This window comes from Trachemys scripta, chromosome 5 (genome assembly GCF_013100865.1).
Source record: "Trachemys scripta elegans isolate TJP31775 chromosome 5, CAS_Tse_1.0, whole genome shotgun sequence".
Lineage (NCBI taxonomy): Eukaryota > Metazoa > Chordata > Testudines > Emydidae > Trachemys > Trachemys scripta.
The window spans coordinates 62,417,382-62,429,738 of NC_048302.1; the positions used below are offsets into that span (position 1 = coordinate 62,417,382).

The 12,357-nt window shown below is 38.8% G+C and overlaps 1 protein-coding gene across 8 annotated transcripts in view; it reads left to right on the forward strand.

Annotated features, from left to right (window-relative positions):
• Positions 1 to 12,357, forward strand: part of RAPGEF2 (Rap guanine nucleotide exchange factor 2) — a 320,476-nt gene that overhangs the window by 297,323 nt on the left and 10,796 nt on the right. For 7 of the 8 annotated variants that reach the window (XM_034772696.1, XM_034772690.1, XM_034772694.1 and 4 more), the window contains 8 exons: positions 1,173 to 1,413; positions 1,635 to 2,018; positions 4,723 to 4,934; positions 5,039 to 5,162; positions 6,000 to 6,023; positions 7,093 to 7,316; positions 7,631 to 7,810; positions 10,380 to 10,532. In XM_034772696.1, the coding sequence (XP_034628587.1) occupies positions 1,173 to 1,413; positions 1,635 to 2,018; positions 4,723 to 4,934; positions 5,039 to 5,162; positions 6,000 to 6,023; positions 7,093 to 7,316; positions 7,631 to 7,810; positions 10,380 to 10,532 (1,542 nt within the window). The remainder of the gene's footprint in view (positions 1 to 1,172; positions 1,414 to 1,634; positions 2,019 to 4,722; positions 4,935 to 5,038; positions 5,163 to 5,999; positions 6,024 to 7,092; positions 7,317 to 7,630; positions 7,811 to 10,379; positions 10,533 to 12,357) is intronic. The other variant, XM_034772692.1, reaches the window with a different exon arrangement.

Sequence of the window (12,357 nt, forward strand, 5' to 3'; positions counted from 1 at the left end):
AGGTGTCTCTCTACCATTGTGACATTCCCATTGTTGAGATCTGCAAAGCTGCAACTTTGTCTTCAATACATACATTTTCCATGGACCACATGATGGTTTATTCTTCTAGCTGTTGTCCTTGGGAAAGCAGTCTTGTCTTCAGTATTGGACTTGACTCTGAAGCTTCCTCCTTTTGTTTTGAAGTAGAGAACCCATAGGAACACTACTTGAAGAAGAAAGAGTTTATCCACCTTGGGCAGTAATTTAAGTTCTTCGAGGTGTATACCTATGGGTGTTCCTCTACCACTCTCCTTCCCCTCTGCTTCTAAGTTCCTTCTATGGGACGTAGGAGTGGAAAAGAAACTGAGGGCAGTTTACCAGTGCAGGCCTATATATACTCAGTGCAGAGCATGAGGATGTGTAGAGTGCATGTGCAGGCCAAATGGGCAGTACTACCAAAAATCTCCAGTCAAAGCACATCTGAACTGGAGAGCCCATAGGAACACACATCTCGAATTCCAGTTTCTGCATAAGGTGAGTACCCAATTCCTTACCTATCCATTTCCTTGCAGGTGCTGCTCTGATGGCCTGTAAGAGGTTCCATTTTTGGGATAGTGGGGAGGAAAACTCAGCACTAACGCTCACTTTTTGCAGAAATCCAAAACTTTCTAAGGCAACAAAACAAACACACTCTTTGGGCTCTCAGTATAGGAGTCGAGGACTTGGGATGTGGGGCAGAGTCTATTTAAAAGCGGCATATAATCCAGACTGGGAGCAGTTCTGTTTTATAGACCAGAGAAACTCAGACTTCCAAGCTGCATGGCTTATCCTCTGTAGTGGATCCAAATCAATCTGCTACATCCACAAAATCTTATGCAGGTCTCACTCATCTAATATTTTAAAGGTTCCATAAGTGAGTCCTTAAGCCTCAGACTTTCTACCATATTAGTAGGTTTCAGACGGTCTTTTGTAGATGAAGTTTTTGGGTCTAAATTCAGGTTAGACCCACCAGATGCATATCAGTTGGGAGCTATGTCCTGTAAAAAATTTCAGGAGAGGAAAGGGGAGATGAATGAAAACACAGTGACCCTGATGTCAGAAGTAACTGTGCAGATCTACTCCTGTGGTATCATCACTTTTATTGTTCTTTGACCTGCATTTGTGGTTTTTTGTTTGTTTTTTTCCTTCTTCAGACTTACCAGACCAAGTTCTGAGGGTTTTCAAGGCAGACCAGCAAAGTCGCTATATTATGATTAGTAAGGACACAACAGCAAAGGAAGTGGTCATTCAGGCGATTAGAGAGTTTGCTGTAACTGCTACTCCCGATGCATATTCTTTGTGTGAAGTCTCTGTCACTCCAGAGGGTGTAATCAAGCAAAGGAGGCTTCCAGATCAGCTATCCAAGCTTGCTGATAGGATACAGCTAAGTGGCAGGTGAGACTTTGGTTTATATTATGTCAGTTTAATAAGAATTCTAATACATATAAGTATCTGCAAACTTGTGACAGTCTGTTTTCTCCCCAGAAATATTTCAACTTCAAGGTTACTATTCTAAGCTAGTTAGAGCATATACTACACTAATTTCAGTCTGTAACTTTTTTCTAGTATATGATGAACTTAGCTATCAATTTTCTTCTGGTATTTGATTTTTATAGGTATTATCTGAAAAACAACATGGAGACAGAAACATTGTGTTCAGATGAAGATGCTCAGGAGTTACTGCGGGAAAGTCAAATTTCCCTACTGCAGCTCAGTACTGTTGAGATGGCTGCTCAGCTCTCCATGCGAAACTTTGAGCTGTTTCGTAACATTGAACCTACAGAGTACATAGACGACCTGTTTAAACTCAAATCTAAAACCAGTTGTGCTAACTTGAAAAAGTTTGAAGAAGTGATAAACCAAGAAACATTTTGGGTAGCATCTGAGATTCTAAGAGAAACCAACCAGTTAAAAAGAATGAAGATCATTAAACACTTCATTAAGATAGCACTGCACTGCAGGGAATGCAAGAACTTCAACTCCATGTTTGCAATTATCAGGTAAATAAGGGAACGTTTGTGTGGGTGGTTTTTTTTTTTTTTTTTTTTACCGTGAATTCAGTTCAGATTACTCAAGAGTAATACTTCAAACTGAATAGAAATTTGCATTAAACAGAAAGGGAGCTGACTAATACTATTACCATCAGCTTTGGACACTCCTAAAAAGATAGGAAAAGATTTTTTTCCCCCAAGAATCTTGTATCCTGATATTAAAATGTTTGTTGAACTCGACCACCTTTATAAAAACTGAAACTAGAGGAATTGGGGAATACAGAAATTGTATGGCATGGGAGGAAAAAGAATTTTGAGAAGGATGACAAAGTTAGAGATAGTCAAACTTAGAAAAAAATAAAAAATTTAAGCGGGTCCAGGAATGAGAATAAGTCCAGCAGCTGCATGGAGGAAGGATATCAAAAGGATTGCATATCGCCTTGTTCTACTCTTGTGGTTGTGCCTGTGGGAAAGGTAGTAGGGGAGGGTGGATAGTAAAAAGAATTTGCAGTTATAAGAAAGCAGGTGGCTTGTGGTATTTTCTGTCTTGGTGCTTGATCCTTACAAGATACTGAGTTCATCTCATGAAGTGCTATTTGACCTCGCCCCCTGCTTTCCTGTGGGAGTTAGGATGTGCATTACCTCATAGAAGATGCTCAGTACCCTGCATTTATTGAGTCTTGGTATATTATTGATTGTAGCTTTATACTATCAGCTGCTTAGACTGTTGACAAAAGAAAAATTGTTCCCAGTGGGAGAGTGTACTATTATCTATCCTATCTGGAGCTGAAGAAAGTAATAGAAGTAATTAGAATGCAGTTCTTTGAATTTGGGTTACTGTATTACTGTTGTCTGTTCTTAGGGGTTTGTATTTCATGTGCAGAAAATCCAACTGGGGGAAATTTGTTATAAAATTCCTCAGATTAAGGTATTTTAATTTTTTTTTTAAATCCCCAAAGTAATCTCCTCATCTCAAAAAAGATATACTGGCATTAGAAAAAGTTCAGAAAAGGGCAACTAAAATGATTAGGGGTTTGGAACGGGTCCCATATGAGGAGAAATTAAAGAGGCTAGGACTTTTCAGCTTGGAAAAGAGGAGACTAAGGGGAGATATGATAGAGGTATATAAAATCATGAGTGGTGTGGAGAAAGTGAATAAGGAAAAGTTATTTACTTGTTCCCATAATATCAAAACCTGGGGTCGCCAAATGAAATTAATGGGCAGCAGGTTTAAAACAAATAAAAGGAAGTTCTTCTTCACACAGCGCACAGTCAACCTGTGGAACTCCTTGCCTGAGGATGTTGTGAAGGCTAGGACCATAACAGGGTTTAATAGAGAACTAGATAAATTCATGGAGTTTAAGTACATCAATAGCTATTAGCCAGGATGGGTAAGGAATGGTGTCCCTAGCCTCTGTTTGTCAGAGGGTGGAGATGGATGGCAGGAGAGAGATCACTTGATCATTACCTATTAGGTTCACTCCCTCTGGGGCACCTGGCATTGGCCACTGTCGGTAGACAGGATACTGGGCTGGATGGACCTTTGGTCTGACCCAGTATGGCCGTTCTTATGTTCTAATTTTAAATTACAGAATGTAAAAGTAGAAAATGTCTAGTACCTGTATTAAAGAAATACTTAAACACTCTTGCACTCTTCAGAATACTTCAGGTTGCAGAAATAAAAAAAATAATACCATAATAATAGAAATGTAAATATCACAGGCTACAAAAAAGGGTTATTGGCATATATCGTTATTAGACTTCCATGCAAAAGCCTTTGTTTAAAAAAAAAACATCTCTGCCACTTGTCCTGAAGGTCAGTGGATTTGAACCCCATCAGACCAGAAGGGGAAGAAAATTCTCCAAAATCAGAGACCCTGACCAGGAATCTGTCAGTGCCCCTCAGGCATTTAAATCTAGGTATTTAGTTGAGCTTAAATCCTGCTTCAGAATATGGGGTGAGAGGCAGCCTGTCAGTTAACTAGCACTTGAATAATAGCTGACATTATAGATTGATATCAATACCTCCTTTGTTGCCAGAAGTGAATAGCTAGTCAGGACCACTGGTGTTAAGTACTCCCTTTGCCAACAGCACTAAGGGAGTGGACCACAGGTTTTTCAGCTAGCTCCTGTATATCCTTAAGTATAGAGTCTATTTCAGCAATTCCATCTGGAGATGACATGGCACATGGATTGTGTCAAAGGAAATGGTCTTAGCACTATCATTGGGTATAGATTTGGAGATAAGCATCCCTGGTCACTGACACAGTCTGGGAATCCAGGAGTGACCGTGAGTCCAGATATACCTAGAGATTGTAAACTTCAGTGGTAAAGGGCAGACAACTCCTCTATAGTGGAGGCAGATACCAATCTGGGTATATTGCATTATATAGATTCCATCAGTCATTATAGTTAATATAAAGTCATACCTTTAAGATATGCATTTTCATAACAGATTGATTTGTATAGATTTTTATAATGCACATTTTCAAAATACAATTTTTGCTTACTAATATTTGCACTTGATTGGTATATTGCTGTACTACAACACTTTGCCCGATATGGGATATGATATTTCTGCTACACAAAATTGTATAGTTTTATATTTGGGTGTTGCAGTTTTCTTTCTATTAAGTTTGCATAGTTTGTAAATAGTTAAATAGTTTGTATTTAATTGGACAAACAAAACAAAACCCTCATGAACTGTTTTCAGTGGCCTGAATTTGGCACCGGTTGCAAGGCTCCGCACTACTTGGGAAAAACTTCCAAGCAAATATGAGAAGCTGTTTCAAGATCTTCAAGACTTGTTTGATCCATCTAGGAACATGGCAAAATATCGTAATGTCCTGAACAGCCAAAACCTACAGCCTCCCATTATTCCTCTCTTTCCTGTTATCAAAAAGGACCTTACATTCCTCCATGAAGGTAAATGCAAAATAGCTTGGTTCTTTATCTCCACAGAAAATGGATTTTGCAGCCTAGTAGCTGATACCATTACTATTTACTTGTCTTCTTTTTATGAAATATAGGAAATGACTCAAAAGTGGAAGGCTTGGTCAATTTTGAGAAGCTGAGAATGATTGCAAAAGAAATTCGTCATGTTGGTCGAATGGCTTCTGTTAACATGGATCCTGCTGTAATGTTCAGGACTAGGTAGGTTTGTCTTCAACAGAGAGTCAGTTGATTGAGACAAAAATTTGAGTATTAATGATAAAATAAGTAATTCTCTAGTGCCCGTCCGCAGCCCTTAACAAAAGAAACATTGCAAATTAAATAATGAAAGATGAAACTTTATCTTCCCACCTGTGGTGCCTCTTGTTCTTTCTATGCCTGGAACACTCATAGAAGTCAATGGGAGTTTTCAGTTACAAGATTGGACTGTATAATTTCTGTATCACTGGTTGTATTACAGCATTATAGATCTACAATGTCTCATTCACTACCTTGTACCACTTTTAGGTAATCACCGGTACGTACTGTATCCACATTTTAAAATCAGTTTTGAAAAGGAAAGCAATTATAGATCTTACCATGGAGGAAACAGTGTTTTATATTCTCCCTCTGACAACCAATTTGCCTGATTCCGTGATGAGATCCCACCAATTCATAGTCTGAATAAAGATATTCTATCTCACTATATACTGTATTAGAGGAAAGTTTATTGTATGAAATGTTGATGCATACGACAATCTAAATTGCTCACAGTTTACTATAAATAGGAATATTTGAACTTCAGCATAAATCAGTGGTGAAGGAGAATGTGAAGTGATTGCTGTTTGGTTTTGTGTAGAGATAATGTAATGCACTCTCGCTTAATTTGAATGAGAAGAGTTTTTAATATCCGACTGTGTGCCTCAGATAAGGCTGTTTTAATGTTTGTGGGCTTCTAGTACTGCTTGTCCTGAGGTCTGGTCTTTTCTTTCTGAGCTTGTGATCTTTCTCTGTCTCTTCCTAAACCCATGCTTCACTCTTCATGGCTCTCACTTGCAGGAAGAAGAAATGGAGGAGTTTGGGGTAAGTGGTTGGAGACAACGCACACAGACAAACATTCTTTTCTGACCATTTGCATTGTTTTTCTACTTGCTATCTTTAATTTTCTGATGCTTTGACATTTTTCTTTTAACCCTTTTGTACTTACAATAAGTTTAATCCAATGGTGCTTTTGCTTTCGAGGTCAAAAACACAGAGCTGTGAAACTATTTATAGATATTTTTTTAGTGTGATTTGGGGAAGGGTTGTTTATTTAGCACACCAATACAATTGACTTTAATATAACCAGTCTGGCTTGTAATAGAAAGGAAATTCCCAAATAGAATGGGGATAGCTGTACAACTAAAATTTACAACTAATTTACATATGCCTGATAAATGAATGAAGATGAAATCCACTGATGTTAAAAATTGAAGTATCATGTTTTTTACAGCTCAACTAACTATATTTTCACTCTAAATCCAGCCTCCATTTTTTACTCTTAACAAATCAGAAGCCACAAATAGCTTCCATATATACATACACAAATTGAAATGCATGACGATTATTTCCTCATTGACTAATTGATCATTTGTTTAACAAAAAGCTCATCATACTCAAGTTAGGGCATAAACAAATTTTTTTTCTTCATTACTATTGAAATTGAGGTCTTTATAAACCCAGATTAAGACTATGTTGAAGACACTTTCTAGATAATTTGTATTTAAATTTGAAGCCCAGCTATAGTTGTCTGTCAGCATTGCCTTGCTGCATGAGCTTTTCTTAATGCTCCAACCTTCTCAGTAGCTGACTTATGTGAGAGAGCTGTCTTGAATGCTTTTCTAGATGTGTGAAGGGAGATTGCCTAGTTGGAGCAGAATAGGTTCCAGGCAGTTATTTTATTTAATTATACACAAATTATTATTTTTAACCAAATAAAGAGATTTCTTGATCCTCATCTTCTGTCTATTATAGCTGTTTGACTTACTGGAATGAGGCATGTAAGCTTTGACCGTAGACTGACATTCATGGAACCTTTTGCATGTTTCCAGTTTATGAAGTGATACTGTGCTGGACTAAGTCTATCTTTCTCCTCTTTCCCACTTCACTTCAGGTCTCTCAGCCAGGGCAGTACAAATGCAGCAGTGCTAGATGTTGCACAAACAGGGGGACACAAAAAGCGGGTACGTCGCAGCTCCTTTCTCAATGCCAAAAAACTGTATGAAGATGCTCAAATGGCAAGAAAAGTGAAGCAGTACCTCTCTAACTTGGACCTGGAAATGGATGAAGAGAGCCTCCAGACACTGTCTCTGCAGTGTGAGCCAGCCACCAACACATGTGAGCTTTTTCATTAAATAAGCATTATACGTAGCCGCTTATATCTGCATGTAACTTAACTTCTGGGCTATATCTTCTTGTCACTTACATATCTGTTCTCTGAGCTCTGTTATGTGGAAAGGTCAGCAAAGATTTTATAATTAAAAACAATATGTGTTAAAAGTTCTCTCCCTCCCTTTGCCTCTTTAAATAGGTATGGATACCGCAATCATTGTATCTTAGCTCCTTTTAATTAAAATCAGGAGTTTTGAACCTTTCACTTAAAGACTGCTGAAATAGAAGTTAATTCCTTGTTTCTTCCATTTATTACAAAGTACCGAAGAATCCAGGGGACAAACGGTCTGGGAAACAGGAAACGTCACCAGTGGCACCTAGGGCAGGAATTCAGCAGAAGGTGCAGCAGCAGCATAAAATAAACCAAGCATTGCAGGTCCCTGCTGTGTCCCTCTATCCCTCTCGCAAGAAAGTACCAGTCAAAGACCTCCCACCATTTGGTAAGTGAAATGAGTGGGCGGATGTGTGTTGCTAAAAACGTTTAAATGTTCTTGTATAGTTCAAGCAGGTGTATTTTTGAATTGGTGAAATATTGTAACATTTAGTTCAAGTTAGTGCTCTCAATTATCCCTCTCAGTTTAGACAGCATATATAAATCCTCCTCCTAGCAGATAAAACAGGAGAAAACTACTCCTAGTAAAGGGGTCTGGCTGGCTTATCCTTTTCAGTTGTAGACTTGTTTCCATCCGGTGATAATTGCTCTCCTGGCTGGTGCACTAGACTCTCGGGCTTAAATTTTCAAGTCACTAATGATTTTGCTTGTCTCCATTTTTGAGTGATCAATCTGAGAGACCATAAAGGGGCCTGATTTTCAAAAGTGTTTGAGCATCTGCCCTCCAGAAATCAGGCCTGTCCAAGGTATGTCAAGTTGAGTACCCCCAGTCATTAATCACTTTTGAAAATGTGGGCTGTAGCTTTTAACTTTTTCATTTGACACTTGCCCTTCACCACCACATTCCCCCAAATCTTTTTCTATTGCAGTGCTAAAGTTCCACTGTTTGGGATGCCACAGATTGAAACAGGAGACTGGTAATATCTTATAAATAATTTGATTTCTCCAAGTCTCTCTCTGGCAGCTAAAGTAGCTCATCCTGTTGCAGTGTTATGAAGTAGTCTGAAATTTTTCATATCTAATTTGAATTAAAAACATATTTTCAAATTTGTTTCTAAGCAGGATACGCTAGCTATCCCCTTTATACAGGGAGTGATTTTCCAGAAACGTTGCTCTTATTCTGTCTCCACCTGCTATTAGGATCTCTCACACCTATTGTTTAGGCTACAAAAGAGGGATTTAAAAAAATGAACACCAAATGAACAAGAAATAATGTAGTATTCTGCTGTCTAGAGGATCAAATCCTGTAGATTCTGCTGTCTAGAGGATCAAATAAACTGTGTTAATCAAATAATTCTGGATTATTGATTGCAACACTGCAGTCCTCTAGATCAAATGCAAATTCTGTAGCATGCTTGAAAAAAATAACTCCACCCCTGAAATTTGCAGAGATGTCACATGTAGATCTGTCTGCACTTTTAATCAGCAAACTTGATGCCTGTTTCAAGAGAGCAGTTCTTCAGTCTTTGCTCTCTAGGTCTTCTCTAGGAGTTGTTACTGCTAATCTCCCAAAGTATAGGGTTTGTGCAGAGACAGTTCTCAAAGGAGAAAGGAAGAAAGCCAACTCTAGGAATATATTGCCCCACCAGATATTCACTTGCCCAACCTTCCGCATCACTTTCTTTGGTGATATTCTAAGCCATTTTGAATACCGAAGAGTAGATGAGGCCTTTTTATGTAATCTTTCAGTAAACATTGGAATCTCTGAGGAATTGTGTACAGCTCCACCATTTGCTAGTTTTGATCTCCCAGTACTCATCACACGCATCTCCCAAGTGATAGATCTGCAGAAAAAATATTCTGGAACACGAGTTACAGGAGATCTTTTCGATGAACAGGTGGAAACTCAGACACAGCAATATTTTGCTAGTAGATATGAATTGGAATCTGAAACAGAGTAGTCCAATTTCATTGTCAAAGCTGAGAAAAATACAGAAATAAACAGCATATTGTAAATAGAGAGGAGTACATTATTTTTTTTATTTTAGATTATTAAAAGTGGTATTAGAGAGATGAGGTGGATAAGGTAAAAAAAATTTTATTGGACCAACTTCTGTTGGTGAGAGAAACAAGCTTTTGAGCTACACAGAGCTCTTTTTCAGGTCTGGGAAACTTAGGCTATGTCTACACTAGAGACCTTACAGCGGCACAGCTGTACTGTTGCAAGATCTATGTATCCACTCTATGCCCATGGGAGAGAGCTCTCGCATCAGCATAACTAAACCACTCTCAACAAGCGGCGGTAGCTACATCATCGGGAAATCGTCTTCCACCAACATAGCGCTGTTCACACCGATGCTTATGTCATTGTAACTTACGTTGGACAGGAGTGTGTTTTTGCACATCCCTGAGTGACATAAGTTTTACTGATAAAAGTGCTAGTGTAATAGCTGAATACAAGGTGGAACAGATCATTTAGCATAAGTAGTTAACACATGTTTCAAGGGAACATTCAAGGTGAAGTGGCCTGTTAGCACCCTTCAAGTGATAGGGAGGAAAGGAAAGCAGGGAGGGGCTGGGAGGGGAGCAGTTGGAAGGGTTGTTAGTGGGTTGTAGATAGTTGTAATAAGCCAGAAATCCAGTGTCTTTATTCAGTCCATGATTTTTAGTGTCTAGTGAAGTTATGAATTTAAGCTCCCAGGCTCGTCTTTTGAAAGTGCTGTGCTGGTTTTCTGTGAGGATGAGAACTGATAGGTCAAATGTAGAGTGATTGCTTTGGTAAAAGTGTTCACTGAAAGTGGTATTAGTAACTCAAGGAAGATAAATATTTTATCTTTACAGTGTCCCTATAATGCATTGTAAAATTAACAAGTGTATATATTTCCAGCTTAATTCTTTCTTTCTTTCTTTCTTTCTTTCTTTCTTTCTTTCTTTCTTTCTTTCTTTCTTTCTTAAAGGCATTAACTCCCCACAAGCTTTAAAGAAAATTCTTTCATTGTCTGAAGAAGGAAGTTTGGACCGTCACAAGAAACAAGCTGAAGACACAATATCAAATGCATCTTCACAGTTGTCTTCTCCTCCCACATCACCACAGACCTCTCCAAGGAAAGGTATAAGATATGCAACACTTTCCCGTCCTTTTCCTGAAACCTGCAGGCTTTAGAAATAACTGTGAGGGGATCTTGGAGACTAATGGCTTGTCTAGATGAACAATTAGTGCACAGCAAGCTGGGATGTAAATCTACAGCACACTAACTGTTCATGTGGACGCTGCTACCAAACTAAAAGTTCACTAGTGTGGGCTGTAGTCCACGAAAGCTTATGATCTAATAAATTTGTTAGTCTCTAAGGTGCCACAAGTACTCCTGTTCTTCTTTTTGCGGATACAGACTAACACAGCTGTTACTCTGAAAACTGATCTACTTGCGTCTCAAAGCAGAATAAATCAAAATGCCCTTTCAGTGTGTGGTAGCATGGTCCACATGGACATTTAGTGCACAGCAGACTAGCGCACTGTAGATTTACACCACAGTTTGCTGCACGCTACCTGTGTGTCTAGATAAGCCCTAAGGGTGACATCTTTTCCTACTTATGCTGCCATATGAGGATTGGCAGGGGACTGGAGTAGTGGTGCCCAAGTGGATGCCTCAGGAACCATCCTGTTAGCAAAACGCAGGAAGATGGGTTTAGAGTATCCTGGAGCCATCACACTAAGCAACTCTCCTTACTGCTACTTCAGAGAAAAAACATGTCTCCTTCAGTTGCCCTCTACCAAAGGCAGCATACATGGGCAGAAGTTCAGAGCTCATAGTGGCACTTTGGAGCATCACTGGGTATAATAACCAAGCCCTCTGCTGATTTCTAAAGGAATTACTAGGTTAAAATCATGCCTGCCTGCTGTGCAATTGTGCTGGATGGAGAAGGACCCATGCAAGACAGCAGGATTTTCTGTAGAGTGTTAAAGGCTCAGATCACTAAAGCATTACATTTCCTTTATGCAAATACCTTAGTCATCCCAAGAATCAAGGTGGAAGTTTGACACATGGCTTTGCACAATGAGGCGTTCTTGGCTGAGTTAGTTTCTATGAAATTATTTAAAATTATCTTAAAATATACTGGTAGAGATTACTGTCCAGTGTGACTGGCCAAAACTGCAAATGAGTTTAAACAAGATGATTTAAGACTCCTGATGAATTTCTGTCCTGTTTCCTTTTTCATTGTACTGGCTCTGGCTGTTAATTAAGAGAAAAAAGATCAAGTGCAAGCACTTGCCTTTCTTGTATTTAAAAAAAAAAAAAAAAGAGAGTGTCACTATAGAAATGGAATAGCATATTCCTATAGCAGTTAACCTCGAGGTCATTTTCTCCTCCTATCCTTTTCAGAATAACATAGAAATCAATTTTAATGGCTGCATGAGAGAAAGTTGTATTAAAAAATCTATGTCAGAGTTGAGCCCCACACAGTAAGAGCTCAGACTTGTGATAGAGCTTGGACAGTTCTAGATTTCACTGTAGAAATGACTCCCACCAAATTGCACTGTGATGCTGAGAAATTGAAACTTGTGTGCATTTCATCTGGGTATCACTCTCTCCTGTGTCTGTCAAATGGATATCTAAACTCTTTTCTCATCCTGTTGTTAGGTGGCAGTGGCAATTAGCTGAGATATTATGGCTCCAGACAGTCGGCTCTAACCAGTTCCTCCTCTTCTCATCGAAAGTGAGAACAGTAACAAGAATAACAATGCACCACGGGCCTATAGGATAGGTGGGGTTTACAAAACCGAAAGGAAAAAGATCACACGCACAATTGGCTAATGTTTTTAAAAGGGATGAGGGGTGTGTCCTTCAGAAGTACAAATACATATCCAAAAGCACTGCTGAAGTGAGCTTGTCTAAGGGTGAGATAGAGGAGGATCTTAGGCAGAAAATCTTTTGA